Source organism: Syngnathus typhle, linkage group LG4 (genome assembly GCF_033458585.1).
Source record: "Syngnathus typhle isolate RoL2023-S1 ecotype Sweden linkage group LG4, RoL_Styp_1.0, whole genome shotgun sequence".
NCBI classification, from domain to species: domain Eukaryota; kingdom Metazoa; phylum Chordata; class Actinopteri; order Syngnathiformes; family Syngnathidae; genus Syngnathus; species Syngnathus typhle.
The window spans coordinates 14,863,320-14,885,290 of NC_083741.1; the positions used below are offsets into that span (position 1 = coordinate 14,863,320).

General features: G+C 43.3%; 3 protein-coding genes across 5 annotated transcripts; 2 read left to right on the forward strand and 1 right to left on the reverse strand.

Annotated features, from left to right (window-relative positions):
* The first annotated feature begins 74 nt into the window (after positions 1 to 74).
* mns1 (meiosis-specific nuclear structural 1) lies at positions 75 to 6,549 on the forward strand. Its single transcript, XM_061276159.1, has 11 exons — positions 75 to 813; positions 901 to 970; positions 2,813 to 3,022; positions 3,307 to 3,434; positions 3,694 to 3,796; positions 3,888 to 4,117; positions 4,308 to 4,524; positions 4,592 to 4,699; positions 4,852 to 5,109; positions 5,222 to 5,347; positions 5,621 to 6,549. The coding sequence occupies exons 2-11, from the start codon at positions 968 to 970 to the stop codon at positions 5,723 to 5,725; spliced, it is 1,488 nt and encodes a 495-aa protein (XP_061132143.1). The 5' UTR covers positions 75 to 813; positions 901 to 967; the 3' UTR covers positions 5,726 to 6,549.
* On the reverse strand, positions 6,444 to 15,052 carry tex9 (testis expressed 9). Of its 3 annotated transcripts, none has more exons than XM_061276160.1 (12): positions 14,866 to 15,052; positions 9,393 to 9,455; positions 8,726 to 8,789; positions 8,568 to 8,644; positions 8,237 to 8,279; positions 7,969 to 8,024; positions 7,759 to 7,898; positions 7,515 to 7,606; positions 7,265 to 7,438; positions 6,987 to 7,121; positions 6,736 to 6,870; positions 6,444 to 6,662 (listed from the first exon to the last, which is right to left on the reverse strand). In XM_061276160.1, exons 1-12 carry the CDS (start codon positions 14,886 to 14,888, stop codon positions 6,585 to 6,587), a joined length of 1,080 nt encoding a protein of 359 aa, XP_061132144.1. In that variant the 5' UTR covers positions 14,889 to 15,052; the 3' UTR covers positions 6,444 to 6,584. The 3 variants fall into 3 exon arrangements, with proteins under 3 accessions (XP_061132144.1, XP_061132146.1, XP_061132145.1); XM_061276162.1 differs by lacking the exon at positions 14,866 to 15,052 and adding an exon at positions 10,645 to 10,784; XM_061276161.1 differs by lacking the exon at positions 14,866 to 15,052 and adding an exon at positions 9,703 to 10,023.
* On the forward strand, positions 10,735 to 21,961 carry LOC133152514 (DNA-binding protein RFX7-like). Its single transcript, XM_061276151.1, has 9 exons — positions 10,735 to 10,880; positions 13,079 to 13,112; positions 14,821 to 14,912; positions 14,984 to 15,106; positions 15,593 to 15,709; positions 16,078 to 16,162; positions 16,290 to 16,500; positions 16,753 to 17,036; positions 17,243 to 21,961. Exons 1-9 carry the CDS (start codon positions 10,735 to 10,737, stop codon positions 20,279 to 20,281), a joined length of 4,131 nt encoding a protein of 1,376 aa, XP_061132135.1. The 3' UTR covers positions 20,282 to 21,961.
* Positions 21,962 to 21,971: the final 10 nt, after the last annotated feature.

Sequence of the window (21,971 nt, forward strand, 5' to 3'; positions counted from 1 at the left end):
GATTGCAACAGTTTGTAAAAGTAGTGGAAGGGAGGCAGCTGCAAAAACATCTATGACTAAGCAAACTGTTGAACATTTTTTGCAAACGTTAACAAACCCTGAAGTAAAATCAACATTTGCTGTCTTCACACTTGGAATCTTTGCTGCTTCATGAAATGCCGACTTAAGATCTTAACATTGACCATATAATTCTATACTTTGGCCATGAACCAAAAAAGTTACAGATGCTGAATTTATACATTGGTTTTGGTTCTTTTCCACATTCCAAGAAAAAGTTTAACTCAAATCTGAAGTTAAAATATAAAAAAAAATGTAGCTGAAGAAGCATGATAAATCTGATGCACAACTGTTCTCATATAATTTATTAGTTAAAGTACTGTTTTCTTGATAGTATGGTTGTTTAAACTAGTGTGTGACACATAACTACTAGTAGGCCCACGTAGTACTAGTAGTGTGAGGAATAGCCAGTCTATGCATTTTAAACTATAAAATAAATGCTCAAATTGGTTCCATGGGGCAAATAATAAACGACGCCACGCCCACAAATACAATCATGAAAAAGCCTTGGTTCCAAACGAAAATGAATTTTAGTTAAATTTTAATTTTAGTAATAAAAATGTATACGTGCAATATTTTGACACCATTGTTGAATGTAATTTGGAGGTCTGGTTGTTTCAACGCGTAATTTCGGACAGTCCGGAGTTACCGGATGTGACGCAGTACCAACCAGCGGTTCCCATGGAAACATCCCCAAACATTTGCAGAAACGTCGTCGAAACGCTTCAAACGAGTTGAAAGCTTTACTCCGACACGGTACTAGCTCAGTTGAAAAGAAAGGCTACATAACATGAATCACGGTTGACGCTGCTTTTTGCATGAACTCATTTTGTTGTTTTTAAGACTTCTCGAAGCAAAGGCGGCACCTGCCAAGTCCCTGGAACTGAACACTGCATAAAAGACGTCAAAAATGGTATGTGTTCTACACGTGCGCGTGCATGTAGGCGTGCGTCCTCGTAAAGCAATTTGTCCACACTCACCTAGACATAGTACTATTTCTAGTTGGACAACAATATGAGTGAGGCAAGTGTTTTTTTATGTTTTTGCACCTCTAGTAACAGTAGGTCCAACTTACAGGCGTATTTTGGCCTCACTTGTACGATGTAGTTGTGTCACTAGTGTGCCAAAACTGTCTCAGGAGTATGCAAAGGATTTCATAAAATAGTAGAAAGTAAGAAAATGCTGTGCAACTAGTATTGTCTACATTCATAATGTACTAGTCCCAATTTTTTTCCTTTAATATGCATTCAACCAATACTAGAAACTACTGCACACCATATTTGGCAAGCCTCCTGGACCCTAAAAGTAAAACCGAAAGGCCCCCTTTTTTTTATTATTAGTATTACCGTTTTTTTCCGTGTATAGTGCGCAAAATTTTACTAATTTATTGTCCTAAAATCCGGGGTGCGCATTATACATGGGTACAAAAAAAAAAAAAAAAGAATTTTTTTTTTTTTTAATTTTTTTTTTTTTTTTTTTTTTTTTTTAAGTCCCAATAATCGTCACACACGCAGGGAGGCAATGGGTCCCATTTTTATAGTCTTTGGTATGGTCTTAACTAGGCTGGATGTAATTTTTTTTGTTGGCGTTGATTTCTCCGACTGCCCGTAAACGCACCACCGCGCTTCGTGCGCGCACGGGACAGCAAACGAGCAGGTGATCGAGCAAGCGTCTGATACGAGAGCATTGCGGTCGCATGGAGCGTGTTTGAAGTGAACAGCAGAGAAGAAAGGCAAAGTGTTGTGAAATAAAATGCACAGAACGGATGCGCAAGACACGTCAGCTATATAAAGAGCGAGAGTTGTTTTCTTCCTATTAGTTTCAATTCACAGTTTAATTAGCAGTTTCAATCAGCAAATAACAAAATGCGTATTACAGGTAAAATTTTATTTCACAACACTTTGCCTTGTTCCTTTGGTCTCTGCTGTTCATCCTAAAACACAAAGGCGCTCTTTAAGCAATGCGACAGTGAGCGCCCGGCGCGCTGCGGTTGCGCGACCGCACCAAATTAAGCTCCCTGCGCAGTGCGCACTGAGGTCCACTTAAATTTTAGAAAGTACATCAGGACTTTAAAAATATCTTCTAAATTTCAGCGACGGCTCTGTCACAATAATCGGCCAGCCCGGTGCAGTTGGGCGGTCGGCGGCGCGCTACGGTTGAGCGTTCTCTCGCACGCTCTCTCTCTCGCTCTCTCTCGCTCTCGCACACACGCAAACCGGATATCATACGGAGGCCGCCATTACAGATGCGCAGAACGGATGAGCAAGACACGTCAGCTATATAAAGAGCGAGAGTTCAGTTCTCTACCTAAATCCGTATTACAGGTAATATTTTATTTCACAACACTTTGCCTTGTTCCTTTCTTCTCTGCTGTTCACTTCAAACACGCTCCATGCGCACGGAGCGCGGTGGTGCGTTTACGGGCAGTCGGAGAAATCAACGCCAACAAAAAAAATTACATCCAGCCTAGTTAAGACTATACCAAAGACTATAAAAATGGGACCCATTGCCTCCCTGCGTGTGTGACGATCATTGGGACTTAAAAAAAAAAAAAAAAAAAAAAAAAAAATTCATAAAAATTCGGTGCGTATTATACATGGGTACAAGCTTTTTTCCAGCATCAGCATGCCATTTTTAGGGGTGCGTACTATACATGGGGGCGCACTATACACGGAAAAAAACGGTAGTACATGCATCATAAATACTCCAAGGCTTCCCATATAAGCGTGCTTGTTATCTTTTCTGCTTTGTCAAGAATCGTCACCTGTGCCGCAATCAGCAGTATCGGATGGTGGCGCAACGGCGCGCCCTCGAAGAGCAGAAGCATGTGGATGCCCTGCGAATAGACCGTGACCGGAAAATGGTGGCAGCTATACAGGAGGAGGACAATGTGGACAAGAAAAGGTTCTTAAGGCAGGTGCAGGAGGAACAGAAAGAAAGAGAGATGGAGAACATCATGTTGAAGGTGTGTTTTCTCTGTGCTGAATCACTCCATCTATTTGTCTGTCCATCTCTGGAGAGAGAATTCATATAGACAAAATAGCATCCATTTTCCAGATTTATTTCACTGATAGTTGAGCAGGGTGTGGTTTTAATAAAATAATCATTTGAATTTGGCCGGGGTCTCAACAAAACTCTTTGTTGTGTGTTAAATTACAAGATGTTGTATTTTCACTTTAGAGGGACTTTTAAACCTACCAACCCCTGTGGGTGATCACCTCTCACTGCCGCTCCCTAACCAACTTGCAGGCCCACACTGAGAAAATGCTGAGGGAGAAAAAATATCTCCAAGACGAGAAGCTGGCTAAGGAGCTGTCCCGCATCAACAATGAGAAGCTGAGAGATGGCAAGATCAGGCAGCATATTAGAGAGAACAGGTACGACACTACTCACCAAAACTCAAGACGCCAGATTCGGCAAATATTTCATTTTTGGTTCAATCTCTTTTTTTGGTCGGGGGGAGTACGTCTCCTTTCAATTTAATGGTTTTATTAGAGACTATTGTACTTGGGCACCCTCTAGTGGACTGCGAAGTAATGGCTGCCCAAATGCATTCTGACTTTACATATTTATGTTCTTATATTTTGACCTTTTTTTGTTGCTCATTTGGAATCATTTCTTCTATCACCCTCTCAGCATTGAGCTCAGAGAATTAGAGTCCAAGTTGAAGTTGGCCTACGTGAGCAAGGAGCAGGTGGCGCAGATGGCAGAGCATGAAGCTATGAAGTTAGAGACAATGGTGACGTCCTCGTCCGCACCTCTTGAACGGTATCTCCCCCCCAAACAAATGGTTATCCCCTGTACTGTCCATGTCTCCTCTCTGGCCTTAGCGTGAAGAGGCGGCGATAGACGACAAGATCAAGATCCTGTATGACAAGGCGACCGTTCAAGAGGAGGAGCAGGAGCAGAAGAAGCAAGAAGAACAGCTCCGCTACCAGCACGAGCTCAACCTGCAGCTTGTCGAGCGAGAGCAAAAGAGACAAGCGGCCTATGACGACTTCCTCAAGGAGAAGTTCATGGTGGATGAGATTGTGCGCAAGATTTATGAAGAGGATCAGATGTGAGTTTGATCAAATTCGGGTCCGGAATGTAAAAACCCTGCCACAATTTGGTTTTAGTTTTTACTTTCTAGACCGAACCAAAATAATGAGGAAACGCCGCACCGTCTTTTGACTCTTGGGGCGCAAAAAGAGATTTTTGACTTGCCCTTTAAGACAAATCAACAGACTGATAATGGTTTTGTGTTGAAGGGAGCTCCAGAAGAAGCTGGAGAGGGTGCACGCCACCCGGAAGCACATCAAGGACTTCCAGATACAGCGGATCGAGTGGCAGCGTTTGGAGAAAGAAAGGATGGAGGAAGAGAACAGACGCATCAGGGAGTTTGCAAAAAGGCAGCAGAAGTCCCAGCAGGCCTGGATGGACAAAGTCAAAGCACGAGAAGATGCAATACAGGCCCTCAGAGACACGGTCAATAGAATCAAGATATTCTTTTTTTTTTTTTTTTTTTTTAAAAACTGTCCCTGCTTTTATCCAGCTCGCAGAGAAGATGGCCAATGAGAATGCACGGCGTGACGAGATGGACAGAATTCGCCAGGAGCTTTGTCTCGAGGAACAAGAAGAAGCCTATAGGAAGAAAGAGATTGTAAGAGTATTTCCCATGCTTTTATCTTTCTCTACAGTTTGGAGCGTTCATTGAAGTGATGATACTTGGCGTAGTACTGAAGGGAAGTGCGCCATGAATGCAGCAAACTTTCAGCTCCAAACCTCACATGGAAATATTTCTCCATCTTCCAGGAAGACATGGAGAAGAACATCCGGCTGAGGCTGACGTTGCAGAGGACCTGCGAGGAGCAGATGGCCATGAAGGAGATGCGTCGGCAGGCGGAGAAAGAAGAAGAGGATATTTTCCGGAAAACCATCATGGACAAGTTTGCGGAAGACGACCGCGTCGAGCAAATGAACGCCCAAAAGCGGCGCATGAAGATGATGGAGCACAAACGCGAAGCGGACAAGCTGCTGGAAGACAGACGACGGCAGCAGGAGATCGACAAGGTACCCGCTAATTCTAAGTATTTTAGTATCCGGACATTAAGATGGAGATCAACTACTGAATGCTCACTCACTTTTGCATCAATTTCCCCTTCTGACTCTTTCTGGCTCGTAGGATATGCAGGCTCGAGAGGAGGCAATTGAGCAAGAGAAGGCGGCCATCTGCAGGCAGATTATCGAAGAGGAGAGGGTCAAGCTTCTCCAACGACACGCAACAAAACTTCTCGGACACCTACCTAGGGTAACCCACCCGTTCGGTCTTACACCGCACCCATTTCCAACCACTCTTAAAGGTGTGCCAAGAAATCATCAGCTATGTATTACTTCACATTATGTTCCCATTTAAAAAGTTAATACTAATAACTAGAATTTATAAAAAAAATATTTTTTTTTGGTCTGGCCTCCACCACAATACCCTTCGCGCACAAGCTAGCTCATGTTATGAAACACTTACACTGCAATATTATACCCGTATCTCATTTGGGCAAGCAAATGTCCCTCTGCCTTTTTTCAGGGTTTACTTCGTGAGGATGACCTGAAGCACTTTGATGAAGAATTTAAGAAACAATTGCAGACACGTCAAGCAGAGGACTCTGAAGACCATGGTGGAGATGATTGAGTCATTTTCAAGTCTTTTTCTTTTTTTTTTTTTTTTTTTAATCCATTTTAACTTTAACCGCAAACAATCCTATGGACTGAATGTGATCCCACTTTCACGCCGCATCACATGCATGATATCTAACATGAGAAGTGCTAATGACAAGGTCAACAACGTATTTACAAACAGTTATACTGTGCATATTGGTGAATGAATAGTATTCAGCGTCAAAAACAAGTGAAATTGTTTAATGGCAGTTTTTTTTAGATACAACTCTTAGACTGGATCTCAGTAGATGGTATACGTGTATATTTCAAAGATGAATATTTTTCTTGCTGCAAAGTAACAGTAAAACCCAAACAAAATCGGTCTCTTATTTCAACTGATGCCAATTTTGATCTTAGGCCTTATCCACAAAGCTGATGACCCCAGTTGCTTTTTTAACCACCCACTCTGAAATGTCATCATCCATCCGACGCAGTGTTCTGACTCTGATGTATATGCAAGACTTGTCACAGCCGGTCTTGAAGGCTTGTGTGTGGTCAGGGATATCCACCTCTTGTCTCCTCTCACGGTCAATCACAAATCAAGTCTGAGCCTCGAAATTATTTCAACCTTTTGCACCCATAATTTCATTTTCCTTTCCAATTCATCCTGTGGACAATGTTTGACACTCCTGTTCAAAATATACACATCCAATTGAGTTCTGTGAGAGATGGAAAAACACACAAGACCCGAGTGAAGGGGTTGACATCAGTGGTTTTAATGTTAAGTCGTATTTTTTATTCTATCATTCAATATGTCCCAAAACGACATTGTGTTGAGAAAGGATGTTATAAATACATTTGCAAAATCCAACCAGACTTTTTGCTATTCATATTTATGTTTTGCCCCAGTCGAGGGCCTTCATGAACTCGTCCTCAGTGAAAGAAAGCAACTTGGCGGCTTCAAGATGCATCTGCACACAAAGACATGAACGTTAGCACACAAGTGGATTGTTTTCTAGTTTGAGAGTAGAGGAGGGCGGGCACCTTTTGTCTTTTAAGAATGTCGATAAGCTTGAGTTGCTTCTTTAACCCGACAATAAGCTCCCCTTTCTGCTTTTTTAGCAGTTTGTTTTCTGTCAGTAGATTTTCTCGAGTCTGCTGTTCCTCACTGGTCTTGTCCTGGATTGATGCAAAAGGTGACAACGACGAACCTTGCTCCCAAAGTATTTTCATTCATCCAAACGCACACTGAAGAGTTTCCCCTTATTCAGTCTTGCAATAATTATCCCTCTTGCCTTGTTCATCTGTTTGGTTTTGTTGAGTTCTGACTTTAGGCGCTCCACCTCATCTAGAGCTCTGGTCAGACGAATCTCAACAGTGTTGTGGGTGGCCGTTCCTTGCTTGCTGGATTTGTTCAGCTTCTCCATTTCCTGTCGGTAAAAAGGCATGTCTGAGGTGGTCGGTCTACAACAACAAACAATTGTTACAGTAAATGAGTTGTACTACTAGCCTCTTCTTCCATTTTCCTGTTTGCGCCCATCAGTGGGAAACTGGTCTCAAGACCTTCTCTTACCTTGTGCAAACCGGACACTTGCAGCTGGAGGCTGTCACATTTGACGGCGGCCTCGCTCTCTGACGCTTTGAGCTTGTCCATCTTTGTCTGTTGGATGTTGACGGTCCTCTGGAGCTTGATTCGTTCCTCCTCTAGCTGCTTCACTTTGGCGTTCAGCTTGACGTTTTCATCATCCTGACCAGGCCACAGTGACAATGTCGCCCCCTACTGGTGAGAGGTGGCCCAAACATTTTGTTGAACTGCTCTCTACCTTCTTTTTTCTGTCACTCAGAAGATGATCAATTTCTTCTTGCATCATCGCAATGTTGGCCATCAGGGCGTGGACTTGTGCACATGAAACGCCTGAAAAGAAATAAAAGGTCCTAGCCACTTCAAATATATTTGACATGGGGGAAAAATGATGAAAATCAAAATACAATGGGATCTCCTCACTTTTGGTGAGATTCCATGTTGTGTATTAGTTATTGTAAGGATGGAGAAAGGAAGACACGTACCCGTCCCTTCATTGTCTCCATCAGCGAAGACGTTGTCATGAGGAACCAAGCGGTTCATCCTGTCCTCCACATTTTGTATCGTCATTGCCACAAAAGACTCGGCCGAATCTCCCGCCGCTCCGGAAGTGTTCCCGGAAACTCTAAAAGTCGATATAAAACCATTTTAACCATTATTGCTTTTGTTGCCATTCCATCCATTCTGTAACTCACACAGGGTTGGAATGATCCTCTTGTGCTTCTGACTTTTGTGACTTTTTGGGCTCCACCTAGGAACAGGTCGTGAAATGTATTGTTATACCTTCACTTTGGAGGAAGTGATAACTGCCATTTGGAGTTGCTATGATGGTAGATGGACTGCTGTTGGAGCATTTATTACCTAATTGTGAGTTAAAGGTCCAGACAGCAGTATGTTTCTACGACTAGTGTGTTGGATTATTACTTGGACTTTAAGATGCTTTATTAAAACTTCTTTTGGTACCTTACGAGGTTTCGCCACAGGCGTTCCTCCATCTTTGGTGTTACTGAAAGAGAATGGAAACTATTGTAAGAGACATCAGTGAAATTGGCAATAAATCAATTTTTTATTGCTGACTTTGGGTGAGAGGCAGGCAAGACCGCGGAGTGGTTGCCACTCTATCATAGACCACGTATAGATAGATAAACGATTATTCACTCACATTTACACCAAACAACTATTTAGTTTTCAATGAACCTAATGTGGAGGTTTTTTTGAATCTGGGAGGAAGCTTTAGAGAACCCACGCAAGGAACAGAAAGCAAGACAAACTCGCTAGTCAGCAAGATGGTCACCTTGATGCTTTTTCATCCTCGAAATCCTTGAGCGGGAGCGCGCTTGAAGACTTTGACAGAAAATCTTCTCGTTCTTTCTAAAAATAAAATCAAAAAGCAATATGGGGGTGAAAGTACACTAATAAGCATCTTGGTTTTATATTTATGTACAAACTCACCTTTAGTTGATCTGCTTGCATGACCAGATTTGCCGCTTTGGCCTCCAGCTTTGCATTTAGCAGCCTGAAGAAAATGAGCAGTGAAAAAGACTGAATAAAATTTCTAAGACGCGACTTTATAGTCATCCTTGATAATCAAAAGAAGGGCTAATGTAAGTAAATGTTTGTCTGTAAAATATATTAAAATTCATTTTCAAATTTGAGGTACTGCAACAATGAATTGACAACTAATCATTTACCAACTTAATTGATCATTATTTCTGACAATTGTGAGATTATTTTGGTATCTTGTTTCATTTACAACTCTCCAGATTTAAGCCTCTCAACTCAAAATATTCTTAGATTTATATTAATATAGTCCTTTATGAAAGCAGACTTAGTATGTGTTCGAGTTAGGGTTGAATTAAAAAATACAATTTGCAAACATCTGCTTTTATGTTGGACACAATGACCGATATTTCTGCCATGTTAAAAACCTGACGAGTAACAAAATCTTAATTTATGTTTGTTTATTGTCTGCACTGTCAATTTGAATTGTTTTCCAAAATCGGGATGGAAATTAAAGCTCGATTTTTTTTTCACCCGATTCATCATTAAATATCAATTTATCATTAAAATAATCATTAGTTGCAGCTCTAATTCAAATCATGAAGGGGAATAGCCTTACTTGTATTTCTCCTCCTTCGCTAAAAGGTCACTCGCAGGCATCTTTGGTGGCCTTATTCTTTTCCTGTGGGGGAAAATTTCCACAATGTTTCAATGTGACTCAGATAGTAATAGTTTTTTCTAAACAAGTTCCTAAATGTCAGTAAAAAAACGTAGGTTTAATGACATTTTGCATCGTGTACTACAAAGAAGCCAAGAGCTGGCATTTTAGCTTTTTTTTCCCCATCGGATCTAGACAAACTTCCTCTAGCGCCACACGTAAATAGTTTTATATTATTGATATATTGTTTTTCCCCCATTTAATGGCTTACCAGGGCGACTAGACGCGGCGTTTCCAAAAAGTACATACAATCCTAGTCGCCTAGCAACTACCACAACAATCACTAAACTACGGAAGCCGAATTAGAAATTAGTTGACTGGCTTTTTCGTCTAAAGTGACTTAAAATAACAAATAACACAACCGATACTCAAGACGTATATATCGTCATTGGACTGCCCTTATCACGTGGTTGTTATATGCGTCACGCATAAAATTAACTTGCTGACGAATTGTTTGTTATTAGCACTACTGCTACTAGTCCAATACTCATGCTGTTCCATCCATTTTGTTTCATTCCATTCACTTTGCACTTACACCAAATAGAAAAATCGTTTGTACAATACAATATTTCATGTATTAGTGTGTGTGTGTGTGTGTGTGTGTGTGTGTATATATATATATATATATATATATATAAATATATATATATATATAAATATATATATATATATATATATATGCAGGCATATAAAGTTCAAAGTTCAAAGTCACTTTATATATATATATAACTGTTTAGAATGTGCTTCAAGTGTGTCCACCCTTGCTGCATAATACTGTAAGTGGCATCATTACGTTGTGCTTACGTCTTGTTTTTATTACTGTGGACGTTACTGCGCATGCGCGTGGGTGACAGCTACTACGCGGCGCACATGCACATGCAGTCTTCCACAACTCCCGTAAGGTTCGGTGAGAGGCACCGGAGGGACTCGCTTGTTGTTCCTCACACGTCTGCGCGCACTACTTGGACATCTACGTATTCTATCCGCGCAGAAGCGAGTGAGTGTGTGACCCTGAATTCTCATGAAGACTGCAAAGTGCGGTGGGCTGGAGGGGCGAGATGTCGGAGGGCTGCTGGCAGACGACGACAAAAACAACACGGCGCGCTGATGATGATGATGATGACGATGACCGCTTAGCTCGGCGACCTCCTACTCTTGTTTAAGCCGCCAGCCCGCCAGGGCGAGTCGCCCCGTCCACGCCTCCTCGTCCGGTGTACCGCGGCACCAGCCAGGGACTCCTGCGATGGCCGAGGAGGACCCCCAGCAGCAGCATCAGCAGCATCAGCAGCATGCAGACCGAGGGGCGGGCAGCTTCCAGCCTGGTCTCCTCTCCGGGCTGCAGAGCGCCGAGGCCGGGGCGCTACAGCTCCGGATCAAGAACTCCATCTGGTGAGGGGCGCCCATGCTTGCATGTTTGGATTTGTCAACCTATATATGTATGCTCAGGACCCACGCCAAACAAAAAGTGCATACTTTAAAAGTTGTACCTTCTACCATGTAGTTTCGAGATTCTAATCGAATATCCTGTATTTGTTCTGCCTGTCACTATTTGTTGCTGGCATAAAGAGAGATGATCAAATATTAATTGCATGATTTCCAAACTGAGGTTAGGCAACTAAAACGGGTCCATTTGTTTTGGGTCACTGATTAACAGCATAAAATTTACATGATAAGATTTCTGCTTTTCAGTAGAATAGGTCATATGCTGTGCTGTATTTTTATCACCATCTTGTGGCATCTCTAGGTTCTATTTACTATTTACAGAACTGGTTAAACCTTTTTAGGGAAGGTGTTTACTTGTGGATTTTTGCTATAACTTTTCCTGTCCCGTCCAAAATTCTATGTTTAAAGGATTAATTGAACACAAACTAAAACCCCCAGTATTTCAAAGGAAAAGTCAAGTCACTTTTTCCCTTTAAAATAGTCTCCGAACATCACGGCTCGCCTGTTTCCTGGATTTGGTCACGTGTCATTTGCAAAACTATAGTATGTTATTGTGATTGTAGTTTACATAGTAGACCGAAAGTTAGGGCTGCTTAATTATGAACGGAATACGAATCATGATTATTTTGGTAATAATTTAAATCACGATTATTCAAATGATTTTTTGCTACAAAATGTTTCAACGTAAAAAAGTATGAAGACAAATTTCTTTGAAACACTGTAATTATGTGAGGTCTTTTTGGACCATACAAAATTTATAAAATGAGTATATTAAAATATAAAAAAGGTGCAAATGAATTTATTCAAGTATGGTTTCCTTGTTTGAAGAAACAGTGCATTGGATATCTATGCATATTAATAATTGATCTTTTTTTTTTTACTATTACGCCAATTTTGTAATCCTGAAGTGTAATCATTTTAATTGAATTTCCATTAATTGCACAGCCCTACTGAAGATTGTTTTTACAATGCTTTGCCTCTAGATTGCATGTCTCAAGCTACAAGCCTCCTTTACATTTGAATTGATGTTGATACATTGAGATAAAGCACAAATACGAATGTGCTACAGTGTAAAATACAGATGTACTGTGTATTCCTGGTGAAGAAAGAAAATTAACAAGTGCTGCACAAAAAGGATGTTCATGTAGCTCCTGTTGGAGCCTACCCCATCTCACTCTGAGTAGGTGATGGAAGAGTGGCTGTGAGGAAATCGTCCTACTGGGATTTCATGGATCCGTTTAATCTCTACAAGTACAAGTTTGTTTCTAATATGTCAGTCGGAAGAAATACATCTCAGGTCTAATCCAGCGTGCCTGCTAAATGTGTCCTGAAAACAAGCTAATGAGATCCCCGGCCACTCAGCCCGGTAACAGCGAATTAAAATGAACTGTTCTCTGCGCGGCTTAAGGCCTCCGCGCTGACCCGGGCCGAGCCGGTGTCCTTAAATGTGACTCGCCTATACCTTCTGTCTTGCTGTCAACAACAAAATGACCTGTCTGCAGATTAGGAATTAAACCTGTTCTTCCATTGCTCCTGCCTCTGCTCTGGATACCCACACTCCAAAAATGTACATTGATTATAAAAAGTCTACACACCCCTAATCAAATCCAAGGTTGTTGTCATTAAGAAAATGAGACAAACCTAAATCATTTCAAAACCTTTTACACCACTATTGTAATACAGACCTGTACAACTCGATTGAAATGAAATATCATCGTAAAAGCGCCTCCGATTCACCCCAAATAAAGTTCTCAAAAGACAGAGGTGTGTAGATGAAATAAACTGCCATCATTCATTCAAAAGCGCCTCTGATTGAACATTCAAGAGTGCTACAGCTATCCTGTAACTTTAATATCTAAAATTTCCGTTGAGACTCGTTCATCTTTTACAAAGTTCGAACACAAAATTTAATATCTGAAAATATTGCAGCTCAAGGTTGGGATTGGAACGGGCGACGAGACAATGTCTTCTTACATGTGACACCATGTGTCCGTGGTGGCGGGCTACATGACCTGAGAGATGCTGAAGGGAGGGTCAACTCATGCCAGACATTCCTCCACTTTATAAATAAATGCACCAGCGCTCATGTTACATAGCGGCGGCCCACGAGCATACTAATTGATACTATTATCTCTTCTTTTCAGCAAAACGGTTCAATCAAAAGTGGACACCATTCTGGTGAGTATTCTTTTGGTTTGTTAAGTGTATTATTTTCAAATACAATTTCAGATGACTGCCGACATCACCACGATCAAAATAACGATGACGCAATGTGTGACTTAGGATCTAGCGAGTTAGCATTTGGTGAACTATTCTTTGGAAAAAAGCTGTTTAGTGCCGCTCCCAGTTGAAGATAATTGTCGATTTAAACATGAAACAAAATGTTGTGTATTTGAAAAAGCCACATTTGTGTTTAGGCGAATGCTAGCAAAGAAAGCAAAATGCCATTTTTGACTTCTGAGGCATGGTTTTCCCCCCAAAATTGGTTTAACTCCAAATTATATCACATCCACTGCATTAGCTCCTAAGATCCCCTGTGAGTAAATGTAGACATAGGGAATCAAGCTCCAGTATGTCCAACCCCCTGATGATCGTGACATTTTGGCTGCCTGCTGCCCCTGGAAACTTGTGGTTCCCTGACAACAACAACAACAATCATAATAACATGGAGGGGAATTAAAAAAAAGGTGAACTGCATGGGGTTATTCTTAGAAGTCAAAGTGGAGAAATGTCTGAGTGGGGGCACATGTTGGCATTGCGGATGTGTATTTGCGCACTCAGTGGGGCATCCTGAGCTACAGATTTGATTTCATTTGACTCCATTGGCCCCTTTCTGGGTTTTGGACAAAAGTCTTTGGACACAGCTCTTAGATGCATTTATTGCATTTCAGTGATTGGTCTTAACAATGCAAAAGACAGGCTAGTCAGGCTAACAAATAGCATCAGCGTTAGAATCCTTTAAGCAACAGAAACACAAACGGTACTGCAACTCACGCAGACCGATAATGTGACAATACTTTTGCTTCAAGCTAACAAACAATACAAAGATGCTATTCTCTCAGTTGAGCGTATTTCCTTGGCACCGGTTACTACTTTCCTATTAGCCAGGGCTTTTGAGTCCAAATGTGAGAACAACAATTCTATTCATGGTCCTTCCATGTTGCCCACAGCAAAAATAACATTTAGCAGGCATCTCAGCATCCTCGCTTGTCCCTTTATCCTTGAGCATCATTAGTACACAGTGCCAGTCTCTGCTGAGGAGGCAACGTCAAGGACAAGTGAGCCAAAGCTGAGCATGATAAATGACCACCATGCTTCTGTGTTCCAAACATGCAGAAAAGGAAGGGCCCCTTTCAAGCTTCATTTTCATTCTTCTTCTTTGTTTTAACAAAAATGTACCATTTGGTGAAACTCTCTTTAGTATGTTGGAGAACTTTGCCTTTTTGTTTTTATTTCCATCATACTGATTTGTATGTGTGAGAGGGAAGAGCATGAATTAAACAAAGCCTGTCATGAACAGTCCCAGAGGTCGTGCGTCCGGTTGCATGTTGGCTGTGTTGCGCTAATGTTAATGCTAATCAAGGCATGTCCGTCATAGCAGTGGTGTAGCTCACCACGGGGTGATTAGACAGTTTGTGGTTATTAAATCATCTTACTTCAGATTTCATGGAGTAGACGTGAATTAGATTCAATCAAACTCTGCATTAAACGTCCATCTTGGATGTGCATTCTTTTTTATATAACTGGATGCCCAGTGATAATAGGTGAGGGATGCCTCATCAATATTGTATCCCTCATTCCAGCCAGGAGTTAGTGTGTTAGTGTCTTTGTATGTTTTCTTCCAAAATGACAACATGTTTCCTTTCCTCTTGTTCTACTTCCATAGCAAGATGTTGAGAAGTTCACAGACATTGAAAAACTCTACTTGTACCTTAAGTTGCCTTCAGGCCCCATCAGCAGCGCCAGCGTTGAGAAAAGGTAAAGCGTGAGATTATTTTCGGTAACCAGTTCAATCGGATGTTAAATTGAATGGAAATGTATTTTGTCAGTGATCAGAGCGCCGTGTCCTCCAGCCGCACGCAGCAGATGCATGCCTTCAATTGGATCCACAATCATTTAGAGGAATACCCTGAGACCTCGCTCCCCAAACAGGAAGTTTATGACGAATACAAGTGAGTACTGTCAATAAAAAGCGTTATGGCTGCTTCATGACAACCAAACCAAATTGCTGTTGACTGAAGCCTCATTATAAATAGACGCCGCGGGCCTGAGAATCATAGAGCAGCATGTGCTGGTAATATTAGAATGGAAAGTCTGAGACGGCCATTGAAATGCTTTGGCACTCTTATGTAACTGTCTTTCGACGTCGACTAAATTCGGCCCCACCCACAGATATTTTGGCGCCTTTGGGATGGACAGGTGAAAAGGCTCCAAGGGATCACAATGTGCGCCACTCCTGAACATAGAAGCCCATTTTAGTCCTAATTCATTTTCGTTTCATAATAGTCATCCCTCCCTGTATGGCGGTTCCCCATTTTGCAGATTCAGAGATAATTATTTGTACTAATGTATAATTTTTTTTTTTTTTTTTTTACTGTTTGAATGTACGAGCCCTAATGAATCAAACTTCCAATTTCTGTTGTTGTTTTTTTCCGCAGAAGCTTCTGTGACAATCTCAACTACCATCCACTGAGTGCTGCAGACTTTGGCAAAATGATGAAAAATGTCTTCCCCAACATGAAGGCGCGTCGACTTGGCATGAGAGGAAAATCAAAATATCCTTCCCTGGAATGGACTGTAACCGCCTGTCTCTACCCACCGGCCATCTGCTCTTACAGTTCATAAGCTCTCTAAATATAGACGTGAAATGAAATAAATTCCCCCTTCGAAGCAGGGGAAGCAGAATACACAAGTGCTGGGGGGAATTTGCTGTGATCTTGACCTTTGATCTTGACCTTCATGACGCGCGAAACTTTTGTTATTGGCTAGTTGACCGTCCTTCACCCAGGGAGCTTAAAGTAAACCTCATTTCATGTTTTTTGGGTGATGTGGTAATACACAGTTTCCATTACGTATTTACAGTTCAAGAAAGGCTTCATAAAATCTGTTGCAATCTGACACATTTATCTTAACACTGCCTTACATATTGCTATAGTGGACTGAGGAAAAGGCCTTTTGTCCACTTTCCGTGTTTACCAAGTCTGGAGCTACAGAAAACTGGAGAAGGAGTGAGCACATTTGCATCTTTCTTTCTTACATTTCAGAATTAATCTTTGTGTTTGGATGAACTTCTCACTCGTCTTCGATTGAGAGATTGCCAATTTAAGCATGTATTTTATTGTGTTTTGGCCGCAGTGCGATGGACTGGACTCAGCTGGGGGCTACCTTGGCAGTATGAAGGAGGAGGTTCGCTTTGCGGCTTGTGATTTGGTGTGCGAGTGGGCTCAAAAGGTGCTGAAACGGCCTTTCGAGGCAGTGGAAGAGCTGGCTCGCTTCCTGATGGACAGCCATTACATCAGCAACAAGTCCCTGGCAGCTCTCACCATTATGACAGGCGCGGCAACAGGTGGGAAGCCGGTTGGGCTTTCATGCGCACTTACAGCGACATCTAGTGGTGGTAGCTTAATACTGCTCCAATTTTATTGTCGTTGGGAGCATGTAGTTGTTGTGCTAGTATGCCAAAGTTGGACTACTGGTGTGCAGAAATGTCAATCGGTAGCGCTAAAAAAATATTACCACTAAGACATAGTGATCGTGTCTCAATTTATTTACAAAATGACTTATTCATTTTACATTTGTCTTTATTTGTCTATTTCAGAAGTTAAGCCTCTGCAGGCAGTCTCAGCTTTTTTGCCGACCGCCGACGCACACAGCTTCCAGCCTCAAACGGCAACTCTGTCATCGCCAACTGTCGACGCCAAGCAGCAGCTCCAGAGGAAGATCCAGAGGAAACAACAAGAACAAAAGCTGCACTCACCCATACCAGGAGAGGGTCCAATCAAGACGACGGATGACGCCAGCGGCCAATGTGGTAGCCCGGTCTCTCCTTCAGCTCAGCCGACCATTGGTATCGTGGTCGCTGCTGTCCCAAGACCCGTCACGGTGAGAAACACGGAGGATTCACGCTTTGTTTTCTATTTCACTAACCCTAACCCAATAACAGAAGACTCCCAGGCCCCACTTTCTCCAAGAACATCTCAGATTAATTACATAAATGATGAAAAACGTTTGTCTATGGTACTAATATAGCATTTGACTAGCAAAACTGAAATAATCGGGTGTATCTGATCGACTTTCCTTGTCCGCAGACACAGCAAAGCGGTCAGCTGATGTCTGCCAGTCCAGTGGGGACCGGGGAGAGCAAATTGCTGCCTATAAACTTCCAAGTAGTGACGCAGCCAGTTCAGCCCCTGAAACAAAGCGCCAAGAGCTCTGCAAATCTTCTCCCAAGTCCAGTCGGGGAACGCTCAGCTCGTCCACGCTATCCTCAAATCCTTCCCAAGCCGACGACCAGCAATGCTATCGCTCTGTGCTCGCCCTCCACCATGCTCATTGGCAACAACCCCATCAAGACCGTGATGACCACTTGTCATGTTAGTCCTGTCAGTCTGGTCAAGATGACAGCCATCTCACTCGCACCCCACAGCGGCAATGCCACCACTTCCCTTACGAACGCCACTTTGAGGCCGGCATCTGCAGGTATCAGTAGCTGCAGCCTGTCAGAGGACATCCTGAGATCCCGCCAAAATACGAGGAGTACCTCCGCCCTCCCCATTCTGGCCCCGCAGGTTGACACCCATGATATTGATGTCGAAATGGAGGTCGAAGGGATACACATGAACAGAGACAAACAAATTGAGAGCAGTGTCACGATGGCGCAGAGGGCTGCTAGCGTTCCAATACCTCAAACTAAAGGCTTCCACACTATGGAAAGCACATCCAGCTCAAAATATGATGCAAATGTCCCCGTGACCACCAACGCCGCAGCAGTCGTTAACAACACGCCAACTAATATGAGAGCTCTGAATTTAGCTCCCTCCTGTCCGAATATGCGAGTTATCTCAACATACAACAGCAACCCAGCATCTTCATTTGGGGAAGGCATCTGTGCGGCGAAGAGCTTTCGGAAGCGCTCGGGCCTCAGCCCGGCCCCCTCTCCTGTCAAGAGGGCTTTTCTGTCCCCACACCCAGAAGAGGGCACCGCTGGTCTTGGATACGACAGTCGGAGACCCGAGAGTGCGCCGGTCGCCCGGGAGATGGAGATGAAAATGATGAAAATGAACTCTTTTCTGCCCGGTCAAGTCCATACACTTGGCAATGCCTCTTCCAGAGCCAGCGGCTTTGTCACTGTTGCCAATACACAGAGCTCAATGCAGAGGAAAAACACTTTCAATGTTATGGAAACCTGTACGGGTGTCGGCCACCCTATAACGCAGCAACCGGAGGAGCACCCGATGTCCGACGCGTATACCTTAGCAAATAATTCAAATTCATCAGCAGGTCTACGACACCTTCAGCCGCAGAGCTACGCTCAAGCCGTTTCCGGACCACTGGATTTTCTGGACCGAGCCTCCACGTCAAGCCAGCTCCCTATGCAGACAGAAATTGAATACTTCCCCTTTGACGATGATGTCACTCAAGACAGCATTGTGGAAGAACTGGTCCAGATGGAAGAGCAGATGAAACTGAATAAACAAGAGTTTGGAAACAGCGTCACGCTGCAAGCGCAGCAGGCCGTGATGACACACAACACCATGTCCGCCAATCAGACATTGAATACTTTTTACCGTGCCGCTAACAGCAGCGGCCTCAGCAATCTAGTCCAAACACCGACACCCACGTCGGAAATGACGGGCGTTCAAGGTTTGACCAGAGAGAGCCCCCGCTCGCGTATCACCCCCATAACGCCGGTCGACAGCGCCCTGGGAAGCAATCGACACACTCCGGTCGGCACTCCGCTCTCCAGCTGCAGCAGCACCGTGCCTCCCAGCCCAGTGGAGTGCAGGAATCCCTTTGCGTTCACACCCATCAACTCCAGCGTTACGAGTTTCCACGACAGCGGCGCCGTCTCCGGCAGCCCCGTCAAGCCCATGCAGAGGCCAACAGCCACCCACCCGGACAAGACCAGGCTGGACTGGATGAATAATAGCTACAGCGGCAATGGGAGCCTAAATAAATCGAACGACGGCGTGGGATTTTTACCCAGCTATCAGGGCCTCATTGATGACCATTTTCAAAAGCCTCACGCCTTCGCCGTCCCCCACGCAAGGCACCACGACAGCCGTTTTGGCCGGTTGACTCCAATATCCCCCGTGCAGCAGCAGGTAGCCAGCATGGCCGGCGCGACCAAGCAGGAGGGCTTCGCCGTGCCCGCTCCTCTGGATAACAAAGGCAGCAACCTTCCCGCGAGTGGATCTTTTCGATGTCGCAGTGTTAGCCCCGCCATACACCAGAGGAACTTGGTGGCGAGCACAGCAGCCAGTGGCCTTCACAATATCCACCAGCAGTGCGTCTCCCCGTTTAACTCACCGGTAACGCCTGAGATGTTAAACATCTTTGCCAACAACCAGGGAAATCTCGGGGTGAGCAGCGTGGCTCAAAGGAGTCGCTCCGTGCCACTCAACATCATGATGCAGACGGAAGTTCCGCCCATGACGGGCCAGCAATGCGCCGGCATAAATATCACTGACGTCCTTCTGGGTAAGCTGGACGGGGATCACGACACCGCACGAGGTATGGGCATGAATAATATGCCTTCGAGCTACACGGCGCGGATGAATCTCACTCAGATCCTCGAGTCTGGGAACGTCAGCCCGATCGCTCTGGACTCCTCCGGCACACCAAGGCCCAATTACCTCACTAGCGAACAAATGTTTTCCCCTGCAACACAGTCGGCCTGTGAGGGGCAGCATCAGCAGCATCAGCAGCATCAGCAGCATCAGCAGCATCAGCAGCATCAGCAGCAGCAGGCGACACGGCAACATTTGAGCTCACGGCAACAGCAGTTGGGTTTCAGCCACACTTTTAAAGGCGTCCAACCGGACAGCAACCTTGCCGCCGGCAATGAGCTGGTGCAACAGGTGCCGGGGTTAGCGGCAGGCGGGGCAGATTTTCCATGCGAACTTAGAATGACTTCGGACCTGTCTGGTAGCATCAATGACCTGAATACGTTGGATGCCAACCTCCTCTTTGACCCCGGTCGTCAGCAAGGGCAATTTCAAAGCGCCGCTCCGGAGGAGATGGCTAATCAGCCGCTGTTTCAGCAAATCACCAGCGACGCGACGCATTCTGGTGGGCTCGAGTGGCTCGAGAGCAAAGATCACACAACTGTCGGGCTGATGGGATGAATGCGGGGCCTTTTGAAATCTTTTGCTGTTTTCCAACTTTGACATGAAACACTGGACACAAGCCGCGTTGTCCAGTTTAAGTGCCGACCTGATCTGAAAATTTGCTGCAGCCCTCTGATCAAAATGCTGGTCATTTATTTTCAGCAAACGTTTCATGTCCTATTGTTTGTGACACGTGAACAAAAACTCGGGATGAAATTATTTTACCTCCTTCACGTGTTTTTAGTTATTTTATACAAAAAAATCAATTACAAATGTTTTGTATTTTCTCTACATTACCGAAACATCCATAAATTTGTGGAATCTATTTTACAAAGATGACAAGACTTATTAAAGTCCCCCAAAATGATGCGTGCTACTAAACTTTATATTAAAAACATGCCGTGATGTGTGCAATGTGGATTATCCATCCAACTCAAATGTTGAGTTTTCAAATGGGGCTCACTAAAAAATGATGCAATTTCAAGAGATGCAACCTAGGCATGAGGAAATTGGAGCACTTTGTACAAAATATTCAGTAAATAAGTATCATAATAATCATTACTATGTGTGTATAGGAAGTTTAGCACGGTGTTTACTTTTTGTGTACTACAGATGGAGTGAATGCAGGTTATCTAGTAACCAGAAACATAAGTGGACGCAATGGTGCCAGTCCAATCTGTATATAAATGTAAAACGCGTCCCATAAGGTCAGTTGTCTGTTTCTCAAATATCCATGAACTCACCTCTCAACGCCAAAGAGATGTTAGTTAAGCCATTTTCAAATCAGTGTTCAATTGAAGCCATAATGCACTGGAACTGAACTGGAATCCAAATTTGAACTTGCCTTGTTGTAACTTGTTGTACGCAACTTAAGCTAAAAATATGCAATCAGGTGCAAAACGGATGAATTGAATCGAGACGGTTGTTACCAGCGTCGTGCTGCACAGACAATCTGTAAATTGCGAGGTTCTCCTTCAAAAATGCACTGTGCTTTTTAAACTGTGAGACTAAAAGATTCAAAAGGCCTTATGTCCCTACCAAAGAGCCATTTGAAAACATAACCTGCACTAACATCTTGTCTTGAATAGTGGAGATATTGTTGCGTATTTCAAGGGCTTTAACAAAGTAGACTTGGGGGGGCGGGTACATTTTAGCACTATTGACAAGATGAAAAAGTGATGAATGCTAATTTATTTATGATTTCCCCCCTCGTTCACAGTAGCTGTGTGTTGGTCATTTAATTTATTGTACAGTTAAGAGTGAATGTGTTGTCAAAACCGTGTCATCCAGTACTGTTATGTTGTTGAAAAGGATCCAGTGAAGGGCAAATTATTGATACGGTTGAATTGTTAATGATACTTTGTCAGGATAACTTTGACAGCATCATGCCATAATACATGAGTGAACAGAATACCACTTCTTTTTCAAAGTAGAGAAGTTCAGTTCTATTAACATGTGTTTTATTGTGTTAGTTTTGAACTTTACTTGGAACATTTTTATTTCTCTTAAATCACTACTGTTTTTTCCATGTTGATCTTTATTGTGTGTCTAAGAATACTCAATTTGGTTTGCACTGACATTTATGTTCGTAAGACTTTATGACTTCTCTTGTAAGTGGTGCAGAGCTGTACAACTGCCCTCCACTGTAGTTAATGTTGCTGTGTCAGGTGAACAAGAATATATTTTGTGCTTTTTAAAGGAGAAGTGT

Coding starts and splice junctions, on each gene's coding strand:
- mns1 (XM_061276159.1), top strand. Junction 5,110..5,221: donor GGCAGCAGGAGATCGACAAG/GTACCCGCTAAT, acceptor TCTGGCTCGTAG/GATATGCAGGCTCGAGAGGA. Junction 5,348..5,620: donor TTCTCGGACACCTACCTAGG/GTAACCCACCCG, acceptor GCCTTTTTTCAG/GGTTTACTTCGTGAGGATGA.
- LOC133152514 (XM_061276151.1), top strand. CDS start 10,735: ATGGCCGAGGAGGACCCCCAGCAGCAGCATCAGCAGCATCAGCAGCAT. Junction 16,501..16,752: donor TATGACAGGCGCGGCAACAG/GTGGGAAGCCGG, acceptor TGTCTATTTCAG/AAGTTAAGCCTCTGCAGGCA. Junction 17,037..17,242: donor CTGTCCCAAGACCCGTCACG/GTGAGAAACACG, acceptor CCTTGTCCGCAG/ACACAGCAAAGCGGTCAGCT.
- tex9 (XM_061276160.1), bottom strand. CDS start 14,888: ATGGGGCCTGAAGGCAACTTAAG. Junction 8,790..9,392: donor GCGAAGGAGGAGAAATACAA/GTAAGGCTATTC, acceptor CATTTTCTTCAG/GCTGCTAAATGCAAAGCTGG. Junction 8,645..8,725: donor TGCAAGCAGATCAACTAAAG/GTGAGTTTGTAC, acceptor TTTTATTTTTAG/AAAGAACGAGAAGATTTTCT.